The 25,351-nt window shown below is 36.4% G+C and overlaps 2 protein-coding genes and 1 pseudogene across 2 annotated transcripts; all 3 read left to right on the top strand.

Moving 5' to 3' along the window:
- Positions 1-911: 911 nt before the first annotated feature.
- LOC120067671 ((-)-germacrene D synthase-like) lies at positions 912-4,968 on the top strand (annotated as a pseudogene).
- Positions 4,969-9,972: 5,004 nt separating this feature from the next.
- LOC120092752 (alpha/beta-Hydrolases superfamily protein) lies at positions 9,973-13,675 on the top strand. The gene is made up of 7 exons (XM_039050937.2): positions 9,973-10,213; positions 10,296-10,471; positions 10,574-10,626; positions 11,698-11,812; positions 12,155-12,277; positions 13,096-13,273; positions 13,434-13,675. The coding sequence occupies exons 1-7, from the start codon at positions 10,109-10,111 to the stop codon at positions 13,617-13,619; spliced, it is 936 nt and encodes a 311-aa protein (XP_038906865.1). The 5' UTR covers positions 9,973-10,108; the 3' UTR covers positions 13,620-13,675.
- Positions 13,676-21,699: 8,024 nt separating this feature from the next.
- On the top strand, positions 21,700-23,636 carry LOC150032253 (uncharacterized). Its single transcript, XM_090308457.1, has 6 exons — positions 21,700-21,845; positions 22,035-22,178; positions 22,278-22,757; positions 22,848-22,907; positions 23,009-23,138; positions 23,247-23,636. Exons 1-6 carry the CDS (start codon positions 21,700-21,702, stop codon positions 23,634-23,636), a joined length of 1,350 nt encoding a protein of 449 aa, XP_090164583.1.
- Positions 23,637-25,351: the final 1,715 nt, after the last annotated feature.

Below are 25,351 nucleotides of genomic sequence, written 5' to 3' on the forward strand. Positions count from 1 at the left end.
TTATAAAATATAGTTTATAAATTCACTTACAAATTTAGAAAGAATTCGAAAACACAATTCTTATTTATTCTACATCTAACTTTTTTATTCATAAATGTATTTTACCTTTAAAATAAGACTTCACTAGTTCGATACATAGCCACTTCCACTTAAATAGTCGCAACTCATTGATATCATCGATAACCACTCCTACTTAAATATTTATTCATTTTTTTCAACTAAACATTTATCAATGATATTTTATGTTAACTTAACTATTCAATATAAAATTTTATTATTAATTATTAATATTCTAACTTATTTATATTTATTCAACTTTTTAATAATTAAATTAAGTAATTTTAATTTAATTAATGTTTAACTAAAAAATTCAATTATTTGTATGTAAATGATTAAACAAATTTCACAATATATTACATAATGTTAAAGTTTAATTAATGACTACATTACTCATTCTCTTAATTGTTTAATTTTGTTTTTTATGTATAAAATTAGTTAATCAGATACATATAGTTAACTTTAAGACATTAATTATCTTTCATCCAAACACATGTATTAATTATCTCAGATATTTAAAATCTATATATTTAATATCCATACAAACGTAAATTTATATATATTTTTTCACCTACCTCGTTAAAAAGGAAGAGTAAATGTAAATCAAGATTCAGTGCATTTAATTTGGTGTCCCATGGTGGGACATAGAAAGAACATCAAAATAGCAACAAGCTTTAATTTTTTCTTATAAATTTCATCAAAATAATAAACACAACTGCGGTAAGTATAGCCTTGTGAAAGAATCATTCTACATTTCTTCCTTCAAAGGAAAAAAGAAAAAGAAAAATATACGTCATTTTTTTTAATATAAATAGGAGTGTGATATTTGAATGATATGTTTTTTGTATCAAATAATGGCATCTTTCAATGATGGTATTCTACGTAGCTATGCAAACTTTCAACCAAGTACTTGGGGAGATTACTTCCTTTCCTGTCATACTCAAACTTCGGTAGACATCATATCTGATTTTTCAAATTTGTGTTGTCTTTCGTCTTTGATTTTTGTTGTTTTACTTGATCATGAAATGTTTTTGTTTCATATTGTTTAATTTTTCAGCTAAATATGTGCTTTTGAATTGAAATTATCGTAGCTTTTTAAATAATTGTTTGTAGTTATACTTTTAGAAAAATCATCTCATGAATGAGGGTAAAATAATGTTTAAAAATTTTAATTTCAAATAAGAAAATTAGTTACAATATTTTTTTGGACGAATCGGAGCGATGAAGGGCTGAATCTATCGTACTCTGCCACTTACAAGTAAATTGATATAGTTTAGTTATATGAATCAAAGTATATTATTATTTTATTTATTGATATTTAAGTTATAATTATTTTAACATTTATATGATTGGAAATGCAATTAATTTTGTTTAATTTAAATTGTTTGGTATTTTTTAAAAGAAATTATTGTATAAGAAATTAAATTTTGAGAATAGAGATGTGAGAAAGTAAATTAGTATGATAAATTTGAAATAAGGTAAATCGCTAGAAAAGGTATCAATTTGTAGGGAAACTAAATCTAAAAGCTAGTATCAATTAAATAACTTTTGTTCTTTAAAATATATCAACCAGTAATTTCGAGTAAATTATAAGATCTTTGATAACAATTTGACTTTTCATTTTTGGTTTTTGTAAATTAAGCCTATAAGCACACTCATTTCATCTCTAAATTTCTTGTTTTGATATTTACTTTTACCTATAATTTAAAAAACCTAACTTTTTTTAAAATTAAAAGAAAAAAGTGGTTTTGTTTTTGGAATTTGCTAAGAATTCAACTCTTCTACTTAAGATTGATAAAACCATGACAAGAAAATGAGAGAAAATAAACTTAATTTTCAAAAACAAAAAAACCAAAAAACCAAAATGGTTATCAAATGGAGCTTAAATAATTTGTTAAAAAAAAAGGACCTACATAGTTTGATGTTCCCATATAATAGCTTTATACGTTTTTCTCTAATATTTGGACGGTCTAATTTCTTATCTAAACGTCTAGATTATTAGATAATTACTAGCTAGTATTCTTTCTTATTAGTTTGTCATTTGCCAAACTCGTAATATATTTATAATCCATGAAAATGACAGGAAAAAACTATTAGAGAAAATGTGTATATCAATTTGTATAACTGCATTAATTTAAACTTTAAACTTTTATAAATGTATAAATTTATACCCTCCACCATGTTATGGTTGGATAAATATCGTGTGAGAAGGTCGTCATTTTTTTCTAGATGTACAAATGTACGAATATATTTTTTTAAAAAAACTGTGTTTCCCTATTCGTTATGTTTTCTTTAAGTTGTCTACCTAAAGGCAAAAACATATGATATGTTTTATTTTGTTGGACAAAAATTATGAAAAATAAGGAGGAAGAAGAGGAGATGGTCATGAAACAAGTTCAAGAACACAAAGAAGGAGTGAGAAGAATGTTTGGAGCCGCTGAAAAGTGTTCAAAAAAGTTAATTTTGATTGATTCAATCCAACGCTTAGGTTTGTCATATCACTTTGAAGATGAGATTAATGAAATTCTTGACCACATCCAAAATCATGCTAATGTTGACAAAGAAGATGGGATCTTTATGTTATGGCACTTAGATTTCGATTACTTCGACAACAAGGTTTCTTTGTTTCTTCTGGTAAATCTCTCTCTCAAGCCAATTATTTCATAATTATATTTTTGCTTAAAATAAATCGAGAACTTTTAGTTAGTTTGAAGCTCAAAAATGATCTAATAAGTCCGTAGACTTTTGTCATATTCTTTAATAGAGTTTCCATGAGGATACTATATAGACATTTGTTGTGAGACATCTCTAATTTTCCAACACAGCCTTTTGAAGTGGCCAACATGTTTCTCATATTCCTCAACATGAGATGATGTCTAAAGGCTTGCTATTTATAGATCAAATTCTAATTCTAGATCTATAAGAGATTCTATCTCAAAATCAATTGACAAAAAGACGAATAGAACCCATGTATCTTATAAGATTGTGAAGTCTCCCTTTTTCGAAAATGAGATTCTCAGTGTGCTTGTGAAGATAATGTCCTATAAAAGATTCCAATGTTTTCTAAAAAAGGTTTTGTAGTACAACAACGATAGGATGGAAAATCAAACTTCTAACTTAAGAGAAGGAACTATTAGATACATCAATTAAAGTTTAAATATCTATTATAAGACCGAACTTATAACTTAACTCATTCTAACTTTCCATCAGATATATTCAATAAATTTACTGATGAAAGGGGACATTTCAAAGAATCAATTATGACGGATGAAGCTGGTTTATTAAGTTTGTATGAAGCATCCCACTTGAGAATGAAGGGAGAAAATATATTGGAAGAAGCATTAGCTTTCACAACTACTCAACTTGAAGAAATGGCCATGGATTCAACTCTCCATTCTCAGAAGAAGCTATGCCAAGGTTCATGCATAGGCACTATATCTCTCTCTATCAAAACAATCCATTGAAGAATAATAATGTTTTGCTCAAATTTGCAAAGTTGGACTTCAATTCTCTCCAAAAACTTTACCAGAAAGAATTGGGAGAATTTTCAAGTTGAAGATTTTTCACTAACTTTCCTACTAGTTTTTTTTTTTTTTTTTTTTTTTTAACTAAAAAAATATTCTAATTATTGATTTAAATATATATTATAGGTGGTGGAAGGATCTGAAGTTGAGGATGCAATTACCTTTTGCAAGAGATAGAGGGGTGGAGTGCTATGTTTGGGCATTGGGAATATTCTATGAACCAAAATACTCCAATGGTGGAACAATATTAGCCAAAATTATTGCTTTTATATCAGTTATTGATGATACTTATGATGTCTATGCCAGAACTTCAACTATTCACCAATTCAATTGAAAGGTTTAGTTCTTCAACTACTCCTTTTATACTAAAATTCTTTCAAAAAATATTTTTTCTTCCTAGGCAAAACCCTAGGAAGAAAATATATTATATAATCAAAATCTTCTTAATTTTCGATATCAGATTAAATAATTATCTATCTTTGACTCCAATCTAACATTTTGAAGTGTTGATTAAATTTCAGGTGGGATGTTAATTGTATTGAGATGCTCCCAAATTACATGAAAGCTCTTTATGAAAGTATACTTGAAGTTTATCAAGAGATTGAGCAAGATAATTGCAAGGATAACAATATTCCATTTGGATTTGATTATGCAAAAGAAGAGGTAATTAAATTCTATTGTAATATGATTATGTTGCATGAAAAGAATATCCCTTTCTTAATTTGATTTGGAGTTATTGGGCACAGATGAAAAGGCTATGCAGAGTTTATGTAATGGAAGCTAAATGGTTCAACCAAAAGTATATACCAACAATGGAAGAATACATGAAAGTTGCCATTATTTCTTCATCCTACTATGTTTTTGCTTCAATTTCCTTCATTGCTTTGGGAAATGTTGCTTCAAAAGAGATTTTTGAATGAGCTCAAACTGACCCAATGCTTATTGAAGCAGCTGGAGTAATTGATAGGCTCCTCGATGACATTGTTTCCCACAAGGTACATAAATTTAAAAAAAAAATGAATCCTTTAATGACAGATGAGTGAAAGAACTTACAAGTATTTTTCATTAACACATTTTAGATCTGTCATATTTCATTTGTAGTTGAGGTCATGTAGCTTCTGCAATTGAATGTTACATGAAACAATATGGAGTATCAGAAGAAGAAGCTATAGCTGAGCTGAAAATGGAAGTGGTAAAAGCATGGAAAGATTTGATAGAAGAATATAAGGAATGCTCCCAATTATTTCCAAAGGTGATTTGTGACCGCATCTTGAATATTGGTCAAGCATCGGATTTATTTTATAAGGAGATTGATGGCTACACATTTGCTGACGGAGAAACCAAACATTTTGTTACCTTAATGCTTATAGACCCTCTGCCAATTTAATCCATCTTTCTATCCCAACAACTTTCTCACAAATATGTCTATAGATCAATAGCTAGGTTGCAATATATTTTTTTTTTTTTACTCGTGCCAGCTACGAGGTAAAATAAAATAAAAGAAGTAAAAGTAAAAGCCTTGAGATCGGATGTGGAGGAGAAAATGGAATTCATTGACCTATGACAATTCCATTGGACTACTCAACAAAATGGCTTCGTAGAGAGGAAGAATAGAGAGCTACTTAATATGGTTTGAAATATGTTGAAGAGTGAGAAGATGCTAGAAGAGTTTTAGGCTCAAGCTATTGAATATGTAGTGTACTTGTTTTTTCTAATAAACCAAGAAAAAGATAGATTTATTCACAATTTTCGTAGCATGTTTTTTTTGTTTTATCCAACATTTTTAGAGAAACTAGCCTATTTCAGTCAACTCAAACACCAAATCTCTTAGAGAGGTTATTGTTCTTTCACATTTTTAGGTACATTAAGACAAAGAAATTGGTTGGTCACAAACACAAAGAAGACAAATGCATGTCGCCTAATGTGTACCCTCTGAAAATCTGGACTAGCTGAATTTGCAAATTCTGAGGGAAGATTCACAATGAATTCATGTACCAGCTGAGGATAGTAGAGCCACAAGTTCAAAATAGTTCTTCCAAGACCAATTGTTTGAATCAACTCCATAATGAAATCATCCTTTTTTAATTCCCAAAAAGATCCACGAATCAAAAGAAATTTTATACTACCGAACTACTCCTATTACTACAAAAACGTAGCAACAATGGTAAGTACGGGATCGAAACACAGGGAGGCACAGAATTAATTCCCTCTTAAGCTAATTTTGACTGTGAAAGTAGTAAAAATGGGTTTTGATTTTGACTGATAGAAAACATGCAGAAAAATAAATTGCAAAGGATAAATCTAAACAAGAATTGGTTTATCTATTTCTCAGATCAAGTTACACATTCAATGTAATTTCAATCATCGTTTTCAGCCGATAATTATGCTATCGAATTATGCATTCATAACTACTTGCTTAATTCGATCTAACTAGCTTCTACAATGGCAGACAACTAGCATGAATCTAATCGAGAATACGTCCTAATTATTAACTAAGATCAGAAAGCCAATACCCTAACTAATCTACATGCTTCTAAATTCTATTGGGTTCGATAGCGGCCATAGAACTAAAGACACATGCATTAAGATTCAAGATTCGATTATGTTGATTAACTATCAGGAAAAACCATATTCAATTAACCAATTTTATCTTTGAACCTAACAATTAGCACATTCTAGGAATAGTCATCAAATGCCTTATTTACTATTGCTACTTAGGACCTTAGCAAGACTAAGAATCATTAGCATGCACAATAAAGCGTGAAAGTCAACCTCAATAATCATGCTTGGGAATTTAAACCGATTCAAAAAAAAAAAAAAAACACATAATTCGGAGTTGTAATCATCAATTGAAATAAAAAAAAACTTATGAAATTGACATCGAATCTTTGATCTAAGAAATAGATAGAAAATTACCTCATCGATTCATAGGCGAACCCATGAGATACAATCCAGTCTGTGCTCACAATCTAAAATTAGACTAAAACTAACCTAAAGATACTGAAAACATCAAGAAAAAGAAGAAAACTCGGCCTCTCATCGACCTCCATGAATTTCAACACCCAAATATTGACCTAAACACGAAGAGAGGAATTTTTAGAATTAATCGCAGCATTATAACGCTGTTGGATTAGCGTCAAAGGATCCAAAGCGTTGCAACACTGTTGGCAGCATAACAACGCTGCCCTACACATCAGCGTTTTGTCTTTAAGAGATGGGCGAGCATTGGGGCTATTATGGGATGAGCGTTGTGATGTTGTTCAGGGGCACTTTAGTCATTTTACTCCTTTTGAAGCCCGGATGCTCAAATCAACTCTAATTTGCTTCAAATTAACCTCGTTTAGCTTCAAATGCTCGATTTTATCTCTTGATTGCTCGACACCTACAAAATAAGATAATTAACATATAAAATCTACTAACAAACCGAAATTAAGCAAGGAAATATAGCTCTTTTTGAGATCTATCATATAAGCTCACTCTTGAGTACAATCAGATAATTCTTTGTCATCCACAATATTACGTTTAACAACATAAGATCAGCACACTCTTGTTTTCTTTTATTCTAAGTCGTGGCCTTAATGACCCGAACAGAGCCTATAGCTTCTTTTTCAGAAGCATTTACACCTTCAGTTTCTTCTAACTCAACATTAATTTCAACATTATAACGTACCAACATTACCGTTGAAGTAGGAACAAACAAATTTGCAGATTCATGACAATCCAAAATAACAACATTAGAACACAACTCAGTGGTAGAAGTATAAACAGTTGGATCAGCAAAACCAGAACTAGATTTAAGATTAACATCATCGACTAAACTACCTTCGGAAACCCTAGCATCTACATGAGCTTTAGTAGAAGGTTCAACAATCTCTTTAGGGTTTCTAGACAAAACGATATGTTCATGCATGTGATCAGGCTCACTACTAGAAGGAATTTTGTTTGGACTTTCAACACCAACCCCACTAGAAGACTTAACATTTTCAACACCAGCTCCAATTAAATCAACCATCGTTAAGGATGATAAACTTACCTTTTCTTTCTCTTTAGTTTTAGATGGCTAACTAGCTCCAGAACGTTTTCTTTTTGTTGAGGAAGATGGAACTCCAACTTCCTTAATTTCAAAAGGAAAACCCCACACATAAACACCATATTTGTTTGTAAAGGGCAGTGGAACTTCTTCTACAGCATATATCTTGTGCTTGGCTTTTTCTTTGTATTTTACCATTTTCTATTTGAAATGTGAGTCCCTAGACAAGTACACTCACCATTATAGATGACTAAATGAGATAATCAAGAACACAAATTTTGAACAGAGGCAGTTGAGAGAAAAAGAAACCCACAATACAACAAGGAAACCTATCATGATTAAACCTCCTGTAATTTGAATTCAAACAAAACTCTGAAGATAAAACCCAGTTAAAATTTGAGTTCTCAACACCCATAGTTAAATCAGTTAATTGTGTGATCTACTTTATGGGCTTCCATGCCTGATGTGCTGAGATTCTTTGCTAAATGACTCGTGATTTTAATTGCTATGTCTTAAAGACACAAAGGCCTAAGGCTGTCCTTAAGGACTCAAAACGATCAGCATCAAGAGTGTCGGTAAAAATGTCAACTATTTGATTTTTTGTGTTAACTTGCTCTAACACAGTCTGTTTACTTTCAACAAGATCATGAATAAAATGGTGTCTGATGTCAATATGCTTAGTACAATTGTGTTGAATTGGGTTTTTGGATATATTAATCGCACTCATATTGTCAGAGAAGAGAGTCATGACATCTAGTAAGACATCATACTCCATTAACATCTACTTTATCCAAAGTAATTGAGTACAACTACTCCTTACAGCAATATATTCTGCTTCAGCCGTAGACAAGAAAACACAATTATGATTCTTGCTAAACCACGAAATCAAGTTGTTCCTTAAGAAGAAGCAACATCTGGATATACTCTTTCTATCATATGAGCTACCTGCCCAATCAGCATCACGATAGCCCAATCGGATTTTTTTAACACTCCTAGTTGATTTATTAACCAAATTCCAATAACAAAAACAAGTGTTTAAAAATTACTTTTTTTAGTTTTAAAATTTTGGCTTTTTTTTAAATCATTGGTAAAAAGTAGATAACAAAGAAAGAGATTTGAAGATAGAAGTAGTGTATACAGGCTTATTTTTTTAAAATAAAAAACCAAAAACTAGGGTCCTGTTTGGTAACCATTTTGTTTTTTGTTTTTGTTTTTTAAAACTAAGTCTATATCATCTATATTTCTTATCATGATTTACATCTGTCTTAAGTATATTGGTTGAATTCTTAGTCAAATTCTAAAACAAAAACTTTTTGAAAGCTACTTGTTTTAGTTCACAAATTTTGGCTTGGATTTTAAATCATTGGTTGAAAATAGATAATTAAAGAAGAAATTTGGAAGTAGGATTAATGTTCATAGGCTTAATTTTAAAAAACAAAAACAAAAACTAAAATGATTATTAAATCGAACCTAAATGATCATCAAATAGAACCTAAATAATTACCTAGGAGAACTTAAATTATTATTCTTCTTGTTCGCAAACTAAACTAGAATTTAGGGTGAAGACATGTTTCATGTTTGTTGCACAATATTTTATATTAGTTTTCTCCGTGTCATAAAAATTAAATTGACTCCCTAGTAAATTTACAATTTTTTCAAATTTGTCCGAACTTGTTTGTGTCTATTTTATCGCAAAAAATTTAAAACTAGATCTTCAAACTCTAAAATATGTCAAATATGACTTAAAATTTTTCAAGTATGTGTCCAATAAATCTTTTAATTTTTTATTGTGTATTTAATAATTCAATACTTTTTAAATAACAATAAGTTATAATAAATTAAAATTTTAGGGGTGCATTAGTTATAAAATTCAATTTTATATCAATGAAACAATTATTTTCAAAAAATTTCAAACATGTCAAATATGTATCTAATGAAAAATTAGAAGTTTAAATATTAATTAAAATATAATTTTGGTCTTCTAATTTAGACTTTGGTCAAATTTAGTTTATGTATTTTCTAATATAGTCCATGTACTTCCAATAAATCTCATTAGTTTATTATGGATTTTTTTTTCAAATTTTTTTATTATCAATTAACAATCTCACTACAAATTTTGAAAATATATTCACATATTACATTTCATTACATGAAAAGTGTTATCGTCATTTATCTAATTTTTATAAAAATAAACTCTAAATTACTAAACTTCAAAATTATTGAAAATATTAAAATGAAACCTTTGAAAATACATAAACTAAAAAGTAAATAAACTCTGGAGTAAGAATTAAAATAATATTTTAATCTAAAAATTTTTAAAGTTTAAAGACCTAATAAAAATCGAATTAAAAATTAAAACTTGTAAATACAAAAATATTGTGGATTTGAGGTGAAAACACTGACACCTCTCTCAAATTTCCCACTAGATAGGGCGTTCTCTCTTTCTCTCTAATGGAATAACATTCACTTGAGTTCTGCACGGAGCAAGCAAGCAAGCATGGCAATGGCGGTTTCGTTTTCACCTCTGCATTTCAAGCCCTCGTTCTGCTCTTCTCTTCATTCCCAGATTTCCTGCTCCCTCCGCCCTGCCGTCATCCTTCCTGTAAACACTACTCTCTTTCTTTCCCTGTTTCAGTTACCATTTTCGGATTACAATGATAGAGTTGATTTCAATTTTGTTTTAGGGTTTGGGGAACAACTCCGGGGACTATGATAAATTGAGGCTGCTTTTGAAAGAGCGCTACGGTGTTCCCGCTGTGGTTGTTAAGGTGTCGAGAATTGACTGGCTGAGGAATGCTGCTGGATTGCTTGATCCTAATTACTGGCGCGGCACTCTTCGTCCTCGCCCTGTCCTCGATTGGTACTTCCACTTTCCACTGTCGTTTTGGTATGAGTTGGGGATTTTTTGGCTTGGAAACTGTTGGATTAAGATTAACTGTTTCATTCTTAAGCTGGTGAGCAGGTATCTGAAGAAAACAGATGAGGCAATCCAAGAAGCCAAGGAGTTCGCTCAAGGTGTTTATCTCATTTTTGCTTTACTCGCTTTGCCTTTTTGTATTTAATGGATCAATTTAGACTCCATTAGAATTTTGTTTTAAAACAATTAATATGTATAGATTAATGTAAATTAGAGAAAAATGGTGGAATCAAATAGAGTGCAACAAATTTTCATTATTATATGCCCTTTTCCATCTTGTTTTTCTGATTTTTCTTAATACTTTGGTGGGATTTTGGAATATGAATAGTTTTATTTAGGTGTTTTTGAGCTGATTTTAAGTAGAATCAAGTGGAAATCATTATAATTGATCTAATTTGATTCACTTGTGAAAGTTTGATTCAATTGTAAATTTAGAGTTGTAATTGATATAATCTATAAAGTTCAAGCGTATAAATTACTTTTTTTTCACCATTTTGTATTAGTCTGGTAAAATCTTTGAGAAACATTTTGGGTTTATATGCCATTGAGTTGGGAAGTTGAGTTTGCATTTTTAGGCTACTAAACTCACCTTTTGGATTCTGGTTTTAGATCCTTGATTGAAAACTTAATAACAGTCGGACTCTATTACACATTTTAATACATAATCCATAATAAAACTTTACAAATTATACAAGCTTCTCAGCCTCAACATAAACAGTTCCAATTTGCACCTCTGCAGTTGAACTATGTCAAAGGACCAGACATTCGCTTGCTGAACTCAAATGGTAAAAAGAATGCCATTGAATGCTAATGACTTGATAATACTTGCCAGAACATTAACTAATAGCCATGACAATATTTTTCAGTATAGTTCATAGCAGTTGTATCATGTAGTATATCATCGCCCAATTATTCATAATGTTAAAACCCATGGCTTGCCACTCCAGGACAGATCTTGGAAGCGGAAAGTAAATAGTAAGTAGAAATTTGAAACTAGGAAAAGATAGGAAAGTGATACGACATAATTTTTATGTCAATGCTTAATTAAAGTTTTTTTCCTCTTCTTATTCCTTTTTTGCTATACTTCATGAGTTTGTGGTCTCATTTACAAATTCACAACAATCATAGTGTACAGCAGTTCCTTAAGATGGAATTATCTCAATCTTTAGGTGGGACTTTGTCCTTGATCGGGCACTCAGCGGGCGGATGGCTTGCACGAGTCTACATGGAAGAATTTGGTATATCTCATATTTCCATGTTGCTGACTCTTGGAACCCCTCACCTGTAAGTTAATATTTGTCTCATCCTTACCAAGCTTCTTCTTGAAGTTTCTTTTTAGAATCCAAACTTTCAGGATTATTTCATGTAGGTTGATGAACTTTTAAAGTTTTTATATTATACTCTAAGCTTCCATAAACGTAATTATTTTACTCTTTGATGTTATGTTGTCGTTTAATAGATGAATGACATGAAATTTAAATTTATCTTTATCATATAAATCGACCTTTTTCATTAGAACGATGGATCATGTATTTGAATGAATGTTCTGTTGTTTCCTATTATCTTGAGCTTTGTTCAAATTTTCACGTTTAAATAGCAGCAAAATAAATGATGGATCTTTCTTAGGCCGCCTCCAAAAGGTGTGCCAGGAGTGATTGATCAGACGAGGGGGCTTCTGAATTATGTGGACAAAAATTGCTCAAAAGCTGGTTACAATCCCGAATTGAAATATGTATGTATAGCAGGAAGGTAAATGGAAACTGCGAGATCTCATTTTCTGTTTTCTTTGCTGAAGAATTCGATTTGTTTTGTCTTTAGATGACAGTGTAGCCTTTATTCTTTATTTATCAAATTCATACCTCCCTTATCAAATTTATAAGAAAAGATTGAGTCTAAAAACAAACTTAGAAAGAAAAATTATACGGTTTTGTACAAGTACTTTATCCTCATTTAAAAAAATTATAGAGCAAAATTATTGAGAAAATGATAAGCTTTATATATATTCACACATATAATCTCTTGGTTTTTGGTTTCCTTCTTTGGAAATGAAAATATAGCATGTGTGACAATTACTTTTAATTTTTGTATTTAAAATTTAGCTTGAACATATTTTATATTTTTGACTTTTTTATTAAAAAAAAGTTAGGAAAAGATAGAGTGAAAAAGGAAAGATGCTAGCTCGAAAAGAGAAGTTGTAGAGGGAATTATGTAGAGAGAGAAAAGTTAGAGAAATTTTGGAGGTAGATATGTCAGAGAGAGAGAGATCCAAGAGAAAGAGAAACAGGAGTTTGAGATGGAACATAAATTGGAGAGAGAATATGTTCAGAGAGGGAAATGTTAGGGGGGGAAAAAAGTATTAGAGAGGGGGTTAATCGTGAGTGTGAAGGAGAGACAAAAATGAGTTCTTAAAAATAAATAAAACGTGCTTCAAATTTTAATAACAAAAATCAGATGGATTATGAGTAAGAATAACTATGTTAAACTTCAGACTTTACTCCTTGTGTTAACTCATGAAAAATGTACTTTGAATTGTGAACTGTGTGTCAACCGGGGACTGCTAAATGCAGGTACATTCAAGGGGCTCGCTTGTTTGGTAACTCAGATGCAAACACCATTCTTGCAGCCGCTTCCATCTCCAACAACCAACCATCTCCTGAGTTAGCCATCACAAACGACACAAGTAGCTCAACAGACACAACCATGATGACATTGCGTGCTCGCTTTGTCGGGCAAGGATACAAGCAGGTAATTAAATTGAAACATTCATTTTGAATGCGTGAACTTGAACATAGCATAGCTTGACTTGTTAAAATATCATATCATCAATCAAAAGGTTAGAGATTCGAATCTCCACTCACCAAATAGAAAGAAAAATTAATCTTTGTGCATGATTCGCTTGGATCAGGTGTGTGGAGAGAGTGAGGTATGGGGAGATGGGGTGGTTCCAGAAGTGTCAGCTCATTTGGAAGGAGCTATCAACATTAGCTTTGATGGAGTCTATCACTCCCCTGTTGGATCTGATGATGAATTGAGACCTTGGTATGGTTCCCCTGCTATTCTTGATCAATGGGTTCATCATCTTCTCCATTAATAATGTTGTTTCTCTTACTCACTTTCAAATTAATAATATTCAATTTTTTCTTTCTATTCATCCTTGTCACGTTACTATGTATGTTTTGGCTGCAACCACGAGTAAAGTTCAACTGGCATTTAACTCATGCTATCAACCTCAAATTCGGAGGTTCGACCTCTCACCCCGCACATGGTTAAAAAAAAAATTGTTTAAAGAGTTTACCTTAAAAAAAAAATTATGGATCGTTTTCTTTGTGTGTGTTTTTGTTTATGATCTAACAGGCTAACACTAACCTCTATAAATTCTTTGATCATAATCTCGGAAACTAATTTTGAAAATATAAACTTGCCTTTAAAATTAGTTTGTCTAACAAGCCATGAAATACTGGTTGAGAATGGGTGGTGTTATATCTATTTTCTACTTGATAAAACCATTTTTTGGTTTAAATCTTATTTTGTCCTTAAATTTTGAATCTTATTCTATTTTGGTCCTTAAACTTTAAAAAATATCTGTTTTAGTCTCTAAACTTTCGAAAAGAATTTATTCTAGCCTCTACTATTAAGATTATGTTAACTCTTCAAAAGAAATGTAAAGGAGCTTGTATTTTTGGATGAGTAGGTTCTAGATGTATTAAGCAAGATGAAGGTGAAGTTAAAATGGCAACAACCAACACGCCTAAATATTGAACGACCAAAATTTTGAACAAAAAATACCTTTTAAATTCTCCTGTTTTGTCACCTTCAAAATTGCAACTCTAGATTTTTTAGCGTAGCTAACTTATTTGGTAGCATAGTTATCCAAAAATACAAGTCATCATGCCATTTTGTTACAAAGTTAACAAAATCTTAATATATCAAGGATCAAAGTAAGCATTTTTTTACAAGTTCAGGGACTAAAACGAACATTTTTAAAAATTTAAGGATCAAAGTAAAACAATATTCAAAGTTTAGGGACTAGTATGAACAATTTTAAAAGTTTAGAGATCAAAGTAAAACAATATGCAAAGTTTAAGGACTAAAGTGAACATTTTTAAAAGTTTAGGGATCAAAATAGAATATTATTCAAAATTGAGGGACTAAAAGAAGATTTAAACCTAATTCTTTCTATTGTTATTCTATCTTATATTTTAGCATTCATTTAGTCCAAGAGATATGAAGATTTGAACCTCTGACTTCAAAAAAAATACATAACATTTGTAATTAATTTGGAACCATAATTTCCTTCTCTTTTTTTAGGTGATATTATTATACAACAAGGGGGATCCCACAGCCCGGGATCAAGACATCAAAGCAACAAAGCACAAGCAAAAACAGGACAACAATTTCACAAACAAAGGCAGCAAGATAAGACCTGAACATAACCAAAACATAAATGCATAAACCCCCAAACCACCAAGGAGAAAGCTAGAGAAAAGAGATCAAAACCCTACAGCTAGGGACAACAGCAAAACAAAAGGCAACGGCAAGTTCAAAAAGAAGAAAAACATCCGTAAAGACACTAGATAAGACCAAGAAGATCAACCCGCCAGGAAGCAGCTCGAGTACGAACCGTAGAGACCATAAGGTGAAACAGAGCAGACACCAACCTCGGTCGACCTCCATGCAGCCGCCGATTACGCTTCTGCCAAATGTAGTAGATGGAAGTATACCAGAATACCCGAAACAACTTACTATGCACCCCCTTATCCGACCCCACTCGGTACAACCAACTTAACTCGACATCCCAACCCGCCACCTGATGCGACGAACTCAACTGACGTAGCACACCAGACCACACCCCTCTCCCAAACCCACACTCAAAAAATAAATGATCTCGCGACTCCACACCTCCCCCACACAGAAGACACCCCTCCCCCCTGACAACACATCTCAGCTCTTTGACCAATCTCGTGTACCCAACTCGTCCCTCATAGCTAACCACGCACAGAAGGAATGACGCGGAATACCACCCCTTGCCCACAAAGTACCAGCTCAAGACACCCTAGGACGACGAGGACGTATACTTTCCTATGCACTATCGATAGAAAACCGACCATTAGCACCCAGCACCCAAACCCAATAATCCTCCCCTCTCACCCTAGGCCCTACTACCTGAATAAAACCCCAGATCTAAAGCAACTCCCAAGACGCTGTAGGCCATCTCCAACCTCCCTCACCATCCAAGAACTCCGAAAATTGTGCCTTCAAACTACTCCTTGCATCATAAACCACCGTAGACCCATATGAATCCAAAATCGCACCCCCCGGCAGTTAAGGATCCCACCAAACAAAACAAGACCGTCCATTACCGATCATCAAACAAACCAGATGTTTGAAACTATCTCTACAACGCAAGATAGCCCTCAGGCACCAAGACCTGTCAACCTCACTCCGAACAGCCCACAAAGATCGCCCACGCAAAACATACGCCTCCACCTATGCCACCCATAATGATTCTGATTTAATTAAGAGAAGTCAGAGCAGCTTCATAATAACAGGCTGGTTCCAAGAAGCCTTATGTTTCACATCCAACCCCTCCTCTCCCAACGGCAAGCACACTTCATCCCATGCCACCCGTGCACCACCCCGACTCACCGCACTGTCCTTCCATAAATAACTACGTAACAGACGATCAACCTCATTAGTTACACACGCAGGCAACACGAAGATGCTACACCAAAAAACCTGAAAGGACTGTAAAACAGACCTAACAAGTTGCAACCTCCCAGTAAAAGAGAGGGACCGCGCTGCCCAGCTTCTAATACGAGTTGTAATCCTCTGAATCAAAGGCGCACAATCCACAGCCTTCAACCGACCAGCCAATAAAGTTAACCCCAGATACCTAACAGACAGCGAACTAAGAGCGAATCTCATAAACGCAGCTAGTTCCTCCGCCTCACCTGACTCCACACCCACAACAAACATGGAACTCTTCCCAACATTTGCAACTAACCCAGACAAACCTGCAAAATCCATCAGGACCTGCCTCACAAACTCACAAGAATCTCTCTCAGCTGCACAAAAAATCATCAAATCATTTGCAAAATCTAAATGAGTCAGGCCCACACGCTCACACCGATCGTGGAATCTAAACCACACAAGAGGTTTATTCAACAATCGGGACAAGACCTCCATCACCATCACAAACAAAAAAGGAGACAATGGATCCCCTTGCCTCAACCCCTTCCTACTAGGAAAAAACCCCTCAAGGGAACCATTAATCATCACAGAGAACGTAGGCGAAGTAACACAAGCCCTCACCCAACTAACAAACTGAAATGGCGTACCTATTGCCAACAACACACCAAACAGAACATCCTAATTGACCGGATCGTACGCCTTCTGAAGGTCCACCTTCAACATGCAACGCGACTTCCCTTTACACTCCTTATAGCCCCCCACAAGCTCCTGACACAATAAAATGTTATTGAAAATCGACCTACCAGGAACAAACGCAAACTGGTTACCACTGATGAAAGAAGGCAACCATAACCGTAATCTCTCAGCTAAAATCCTCGAGATACACTTATACACAACAATGCAACAAGAAATAGGACAAAACTCCTCTATACAATCAGTTCCCCGCCTCTTTGAAATAAGAGTAATAGCAGTAGAATTAACCCCACCAGGCAGGGAACAGGACTCAAAAAATTTTAGAACAGCATCACAGAAATCATTCCCAACCACACTCCAAGCAGCTCTGAAAAAATCCACCGAAAATCCATCAGGCCCAGGAGCCTTCCTAGATTTCATCAAGAATAAAACCTTCTAAATCTCATCCCGACTCACAGGGCGACCAAGCGCCTCCACCCCCTCCTTAGACCAACTGAACTGCACAATATCTCCAATCCAGGCAGTAAGATCCCTATACCTCACAGACTGAGACTCTAAACTACCTCGAAAAAACTCTACTGCCACCTCCGCCACCCTATTATGCACCGACTGACAAGTCCCCCTAGCATCCATAACCGAAAATAAACCACTGCAACTGCGACGAGAGCGAACACAGCAATGAAAAAACGTTGTGTTCATATCACCTAACTCCAGCCACCTCACCTTGGTCTTCTGTCGAAGCGACGCCTCCTCCAATCTAGCCACTAACCAGAACACCTCAGTGGCTCGAGAAGTCTCCATAACTAGAACACACTAGACTCTAAATCAGGAACTCTCTCTACCCCAACCTGAGCAACCTCCATAATCTATCTAGCCACCCGCGCCTCATTAGATAACACAGAGATATGCCTACCAAACCAAGTACGTAAAATCCGTTTCACTGTCTTTAAATTTCGTACAAAGCTAACCATAGGAGACACATCTTCAGACCTTCTCCATACTATCCTGATGGTATCAATAAACCCATCAGCCTCCGCCCAATGAGAAAAATAGTGAAACGTAGGAGGGGCTTACTCCTCGTCTCCCCTGTAGAAACCAGAAAAGGGCTGTGATCAGAAATCCCCCACTAACCAACCCTAACCTCCGAATACAGAAACGCTACCTTCTACGCCTCATTAGACAAGCAGCGATCCAACCGACGCAGGATACCCTTTCCCTGAAGTTTATTAGTCCAAGTAAACCAGTTACCTGTCACACCCAACTCCACCAGATTCGCCCCTAATAACGCCCCCATCAAACTCCTCCATCTCCCTCAAGCTAGGGCAACCACCAAAATCCTCTAAACTACTACAAATAACATTAAAATCCCCTAAAACAACTCCAAGAAGCTGCCACGAGGCACGCACATCAATCAACTGAGACCACAAGTTCCTCCTCTCGCTCACATGATTTGAGGCATACACAACACCAATATGTACCCTAGCCCTAGATACGATATCCATCAAGGTTCCAGAAATGAACTAATCCCCATTAACATCTATAAAAAAAAGTCATAGACATTTTTCCGCCACATCACTCAGATCCTCCCAACTCCCCTCACGTTATAGTTACACACACGCCTCCAGACATCACCGAACCTACCCACCATCATACCAAAGTTCTCTCGCGACGAACCATCGTCTCAAGCAAACAGTAGAAAGTAACAGAGTAGGAAGCCAAAAATTCTGTCATCACCCTACACTTGACAGGGTCATTCAACCCCCTAATATTCCAAGAACACCAAATCATGAACCTTGCAAGACATCACACCTACCATCTCCCACTGGGATTTTTCCCGAACTCCCGAACATTTCATCCATAACAGACAACGGATCAGGACTTGCCTGCACTAATGCTAGAGCCAACGATTCTCCCCCCTCATCACACAAAACGTCAAACTGATTACGTTCATCAACATGCTTTACAAAGCCTATAATTCCAGGGGACCCATAAACTACTCTACTTCTCAAAGGTGCCAAACCCGGTGACCCACTGCCACCCCTGTGCCCTACACCTCCTCTATCACGTCGACTACGATTAACCATAGTAAACTCGTCATAACTCCCCACACCCCTAATCCCAACCACTCGGCTAACTCCTCTCCCGCCAACACCCAAATCTTTCCCCTTCCTCACACTTTCAAGACCCCCATTCTCTCCCAAACACCCTCATTAACTGCCACAATACACAACTTCTGACCCTTTGCCACTCTTTTTTTTCTCACACACAGCCCCAATATGCCCAAAAAAACCACAACACGCACACCTACGACAGTGATCTCTAGGTATTGTTCCTGAAACCTTTGTTTTTTATTTTGTTCCCATCTGGATCAAACTGGAGCGTGTTCCCCTGGAGTTGTGGACGGATAGGGGTTTAGCAGTGTTAGCTAGTGCCATGGGTAAGCCTGTCTCTTTTGATGTTGCAACAAGAGAGCGACGGCGGTTATCGTATGCGAGGGTTTGTGTTCATGTGGAACAATACCTAGAGACCACTGTTGTAATAAGATGGGCTTGCCACCCAAGTGCCATGGACCATTCTCCATCACCCAATCCTAAGACTCTGCCTTCTGAAATTTAAAGAAATCAAACTGTTCTCCAGCAAGGTAATAGTTGACATCTCCACACGACCCCAAATTCTCTGAATAAGTCGACAAATAACAAAATACGGAAGTTTGGCATCCACAAACTAACCGACCAAAGATTTCTCCCACAAACAAACATCGGCATCAATAATCTCCTCACAAGGTTCAACAATAACTTTATCATTTTCAATCAATGGGGGAATAAACTCTAAATTTTCTCTCAAATTGGTCCCAAAAAGGGTCGTCCATGAATTTTCCCCTTTCACGCCAGAGTTGGAACCATCAGAACCACACCGCTCCTCCAACCGTTCTGACTTTGGACCAAACTCTTTAGCTAAACCAATTTTGAAAACCGACTCCTCCCGCTCACGAAAAACCCATGCGTCCACCGAACATCCCTCACTTCTAATAGGCCCAGCCCGTGAAACTTCCTCACGGCTTAACTTCTGTGCCCCCCCCCCTCCCCGAGCCTTCCATCTCCGGCCCACCCAACAAAGCCCCCACGCCTTTCAACTCTTTCCCCAGCTCCCCCTGCACCAGTCCACTCCCTTCACTCAGACTCAACCCACTCCCAACAGGCCCGCTCACCCTAGCTCCCTCAAGGCCCAACCCAACACCCCTCACAACCCAGTTTTCTTCCAGGCCCCCAACACCCTCAAGGCTCCCAGACACACCCCTCACCACCTAATCCTCAACTTCTCTTGAGCCCACACTCCCTTGCCCATCAACTAACCCTAAACCCATCCCACCCAGTCCAACTTCCGAATCTAGGTTAGACGATATGGGTTTTTTCAACCCTTCGAGCGCCGCTGGATCACCCGCCGTCAACCTCCCCAGCTCAACACTGGCAACACTCCTCGTACCAGACCCTTCACCCTCCTCAGAACGACTATCAGACTTCCCAAAATCTTTCATCTCCGAAGAACGAGCACCCAAACCCGATTCTATCTCCGTTCTAAACAGACAAAAGGGTTGTCGAGCAACTCGACCTCCATTCTTCTCCTTTAGTCTTAAAGGCGACCTCTTACGCACCATCGTCACCAGCTCTCCCCGTGGTTAAACCCACACCACAATACTCCAAACCTCAGTCTGCTACAAATCTCGTCACCTTGGTCACCAGCTCTTCTCCTTCAATCTGCTACAAGCCTCGACACGAAACCCCCTAGCATGAAACCTCAGTCTACAACACGAATCGAAACCCATGAACTGCACCTATCACGAACAGCATCGGCCTACCCACGAAACCCCCGGTGAAGACGACCTATCACGAACAGCATGAAGACGGCCTATCACGAACAGTCCAAACATAAGCCCCCCCAGCACGAATAGCAAACGCCTCAGCCTAGTAAAACCTGCACGAACGACGCCTACCCACAGTGGAGACGAAACAGCGTGTGAAGCTTGCAAGCGACGACCCACAATTTTCTTCTTTTAGATTTGGTTAAAATTCTTTAATAAACACGCCATTAATAAAATTCTTTAAAAGTTCAGTCTTCACTGTGGGCCGTCGCTTGCAAGCTTCGCACGCCGTTTCGTCTCTATCGTGGGTAGACGTCATTCGTGCAGGTTTTGCTAAGCTAAGGCGTCTGTTGTTCGTGTTAGGGGGTTTATGTTTGGATTGTTCATGATAGGCCATTTTCGTGTTGTTCGTGATAGGTCATCTTCACCGGGGGTTTCATGGGTAGGCCATTGTTGTTCGTGCTATTCGTGATAGGTGTAGTTCATGGGTTTCAGTTCATGTTGTAGACTGAGGTTTCGTGCCGAAGCTTGTAGTAGACTAAAGGAGAAAAATCGGTGATCGAGGTGACGAGATTTGTAGCCGACTGATGTTTGGAGTATTGTGGTGTGGGTTTAACCACGGGGAGAGCTAGTGACGATGGTGCGTAAGAGGTCGCCTTTAAGACTGAAAGAGAAGAATGGAGGTCGAGTTGCTCAGCAACCCTTTTGTCTGCTTAGATCAGAGATAGAATCGGGTTTGGGTTCTCGTTCTTCGGAGGTGAAGGATTTTGGGAAGTCTGACAGTCGTTCTAATGAGGGTGAAGGGTCTGGTACGAGGAGTGTTGCCAGTGTTGGGTTGGGGAGGTTGACGGCGGGTGAACCAGCGGCGTTTAAAGGGTTGAAGAAGCCCCTATAGTCTAACCTAGATTCGGAAGTTGGACTGGGTGGGATGGGTTTAGGGTTAGTTGATGGGCAAGGGAGTGTGGGCTCGAGAGGTGTTGGGGATCAAGTGGTGAGGGGTGTGTCTAGGAGCCTTGAGAGTGTTGAGGGCCCGGAAGAAAACCGGGTTGTGAGGGGTGTTGGGTTGGAGCTGGGGTGAGCGAGCCTGTTGGGAGTGGGCTGAGGCTGAGTGAACTGGTGCAAGGGGAGCTGGGGAAATAGTTGAAAGGCATGAGGGCTTTACAATGTTGTGTATAATTATATCTCAAGGATTTTAGCTAAGAAATTACGGTTGTGGTTGCCTTCTTTCATTAGTGGTAACCAATCTGCGTTTGTTCTTGGTAGGTCGATTTTCGATAACATTTCATTGTGTCGGAGCTTGTGGGGGGATATAAGGAGGGAAGCTACGTTGCGTGTTGAAGGTGGACCTTCAGAAGGCGTACGATTCAGTCAATTGAGATTTTCTGTTTGGTGTGTTGTTGGCGATAGGTACGCCCCTTCAGTTTGTTAGTTGGATGAGGGCTTGTGTTACTTCGCCTACATTCTTTGTGATGATTAATGGTTCCCTTGAGGGGGTTTTCCTGGTAGGAAGGGGTTGAGGCAAGGGGATCCGTTGTCTCCTTTTTTATTTGTGATGGTGATAGAGGTCTTGTCCCGATTGTTGAATAAACCTCCTATGTGGTTTAAATTCCACGATCGGTGTGAGGGTGTAAGCCTGATTCATTTGGTTTTTGCAGACGATTTGATGATTTTTTATGCAGCTGAAAGAGATTCTTTGGAGTCTGTGAGGCAGGTCCTGGCGTATTTTACGGGTCTATCTAGGTTAGTTGCAAATGTTGGGAAGAGTTCCATGTTTGTTGCAGGTGTGGAGTCAGGTGAGGCGGAGGAACTAGCTGCGTTTATAAGATTCGCTCTTGGTTCGTTGCCTGTTAGGTATCTAGAGTTATCTTTATTGGCTGGTCGGTTGAGGGCTGTGGATTGTGCGCCTTTGATTCAGAGGATTACAGCTCGTATTAGAAGTTGGGTGCGTCGGTCCCTCTTTTTTGCTGAGAGGTTGCAACTTGTTAGGTCTGTTTTACAGTCCTTTCAGATTTTTCGGTGTAGCATCTTCGTGTTGCCTGCGTGTGTAACTCATGAGGTTGATCATCTGTTACGTAGTTATTTATGGAAGGGCAATGCGGTGAGTCGGGGTGGTGCACAGATGGCATGGGATGAGATGTGCTTGCCATTGGGAGAAAGGAGATTGGGTGTGAAACATGTGGCTTCTTGGAACTAGGTTGTTATTATGAAGCTGCTCTAGCTTCTCTTAATTAAATCAGGATCATTATGGGTAGCGTGGTAGAGGCGTATCTTTTGCGTGGGCGGTCTTTGTGGGTTGTTCGGAATGAGATTGGCAGGTCTTGGTGCTTGAGGGCTATCTTGCATTGTAGAGATAATTTCAAGCATCTGGTTCGTTTGATGATCGACGATGGATGGTCTTGTTTTGTTTGGTGAGATCCTTGGCTGCCGGGGGTGCGATTTTGGATTCATATGGGCCTACGGTAGTTTATGATGCAGGGAGTAGTTTTAGAGGTGCGATTGTCGAAGTTCTTTGATGGTGAAGGAGATTGGAGATGGCCTACAGCATCTTGGGAGTTGCTTGAGATATGGGGTCTTATCCAAGTAGTGGGGCCTAGGGTGAGGGGGGATGACTATTGGGTTTGGGTGTCGGGTGCTAGTGGTTGGTTTTCTATCGATAGTGCGTGGGAAAGTGTACGTCCTAAGGTGTCTTGGGCTGGTATTTTTTGGGTGGGGGATGGTATTCCACGTCATTCCTTCTGTGCATGTTTAGTTGTGAGGGACAGGTTGGGTACACGGGATTGGTTAAGGAGCTGGAGTGTGTTGTCAGAAAGGGGGTGTCTTCTGTGTGGGGGAGATGTGGAGTCACAAGATCATTTATTTTTTTAGTATGGGTTTGGGAGAGAGGAGTGGTCTAGTGTGTTGCGTCAGTTAGGTTCGTCGCATCGAGTGACGGGTTGGGATGTCGAGTTAAGTTGGTTGTACCGAGTGAGGTCGGGTAAGGCGGTACGTAGTAAGTTGTTCCAGGTATTCTGGTGTGCTTCCATCTACTACATCTGGCAAGAACGTAATCGACGGCTGCATAGAGGTTGGTGTCTGCTCTATTTCACCTTATGGTCTCTACGGTTCGTGTTCGAATTGCTTCCTAGCGAGTTGATCTTCTTGGTCTTATCTAATGTCTTTACGGATGTTTTTCATCTTTTTAACTTGTCGTTGCTTTTTGTTTTGTTGTTGTCCCTAGCTGTGAGGTTTTGGTTTCTTTTCTCTGGCTTTCCCCTTGGTGGTTTTGGGGTTTATGCGTTTATGTTTTGGTTATATTCTAGTCTTATCTTATTGCTTTTGTTTGTGAAATTGTTGTTCTGTTTTTGCTTGTGTTTTATTGCTTTGATGCCTTGATCCCGAGCTGTGGGATCCCCTTGTTGTTGTATAATAATATCACCTATTCTAAAAAAAATCATGTTTATATCCAATGGATATCCAAACGTTAAAAAAATAAGTAAATGTCAATTTATACCCCTAAATCTTAGAGGTTGTATCAATTTAAACCCTAAACTAATAATTGTTTCAATTTAAGTGTATTAATTTAAACCCCAAAATAATAATTATATCAATTTAAACCTTGAACTTTCATAAATGTATCAATTTAAATCTTATAAGTGTATCAATTTAAATCCTCCATTATGTTTTATCTGGATACACTTAGGAAAGTTTAGGGTTTAAATTGATATGCTTGTGAAACTTTAAGGTTTAAATTGACACAATTATTAATTTGGGGTTTAAATTGATACTACCTCTAAAGTTTAGAGTTTAATTTAGAATAACTAGTTAGGATTTAAATTGGTACAATCTCAGAGTTCAGGATATGATTTGCCCTAGAAAATATTTCATAGTTTTATGAACTTTCATGTTGTGTTCTAAATGTTTAATTTTGTTCATAAGGTCTCTTACATATTCAATATTCTTTTCATGTTAACAAAAATATTAGACTAATTAAATTTGGTTTCTAGGACTAAAAAACATCGAATAGATCAAAAACATATTAGACACAAATAAAATAAAATGATCATAAACTTATTAAACATATGATTGGAAAAAAAAAATTAAAGTCCTATTTGGTAGGCAACTCATATTATGTTTTATGTTTTTAGATTACTAAGTACAATTGTCTGAATTCAGTTTTGAAAAATTATTTTTCAGATTTTATGATCCAAATAGTGCAAGTTCTAAAAACAACATTTTTATGTTTTGTATTCAAATTTGGATTCAAAATTTTAAAATGCAAAATTATACTAAAAAAGATAATAACATTATCAAATAAATATTTCAAGCTATAAATTCAATTATTTTTGTTAAATTAAAATATTTAACATATTATACATTTTACATTATATGATATTACAAAATAATAATATTGCCACCTAATATTTAATAGGCAACTATAATTAGTCTTATGATTTATAGATATTTTATCAAACACATTCCGAAATTTTATTTAAATTGAAATTTAAGTTCTAAATCTATTGCCAAATACATATCTGAAAACATGAAATACAACTTCATTTTTATTAAATTCATTATTTCCAAATTGTCTACCAAACAAACTC

Source organism: Benincasa hispida, chromosome 12, assembly GCF_027475165.1.
Source record: "Benincasa hispida cultivar pf3 chromosome 12, pf3_genome.v1.1, whole genome shotgun sequence".
NCBI classification, from domain to species: domain Eukaryota; kingdom Viridiplantae; phylum Streptophyta; class Magnoliopsida; order Cucurbitales; family Cucurbitaceae; genus Benincasa; species Benincasa hispida.

Excerpts from the sequence above, each read along its gene's own strand:
- LOC150032253 (XM_090308457.1), top strand. The coding sequence starts at position 21,700 with ATGGGTTTAGGGTTAGTTGATGGGCAAGGGAGTGTGGGCTCGAGAGGT. Across the intron at positions 22,179-22,277 it reads TGGTGTGTTGTTGGCGATAG|GAAGGGGTTGAGGCAAGGGG; the intron begins GTACGCCCCTTC and ends TTTTCCTGGTAG. Across the intron at positions 22,758-22,847 it reads GAGAGGTTGCAACTTGTTAG|TTATTTATGGAAGGGCAATG; the intron begins GTCTGTTTTACA and ends TCTGTTACGTAG.
- LOC120092752 (XM_039050937.2), top strand. The coding sequence starts at position 10,109 with ATGGCAATGGCGGTTTCGTTTTCACCTCTGCATTTCAAGCCCTCGTTC. Across the intron at positions 11,813-12,154 it reads ACTCTTGGAACCCCTCACCT|GCCGCCTCCAAAAGGTGTGC; the intron begins GTAAGTTAATAT and ends GATCTTTCTTAG. Across the intron at positions 13,274-13,433 it reads TCGGGCAAGGATACAAGCAG|GTGTGTGGAGAGAGTGAGGT; the intron begins GTAATTAAATTG and ends CGCTTGGATCAG.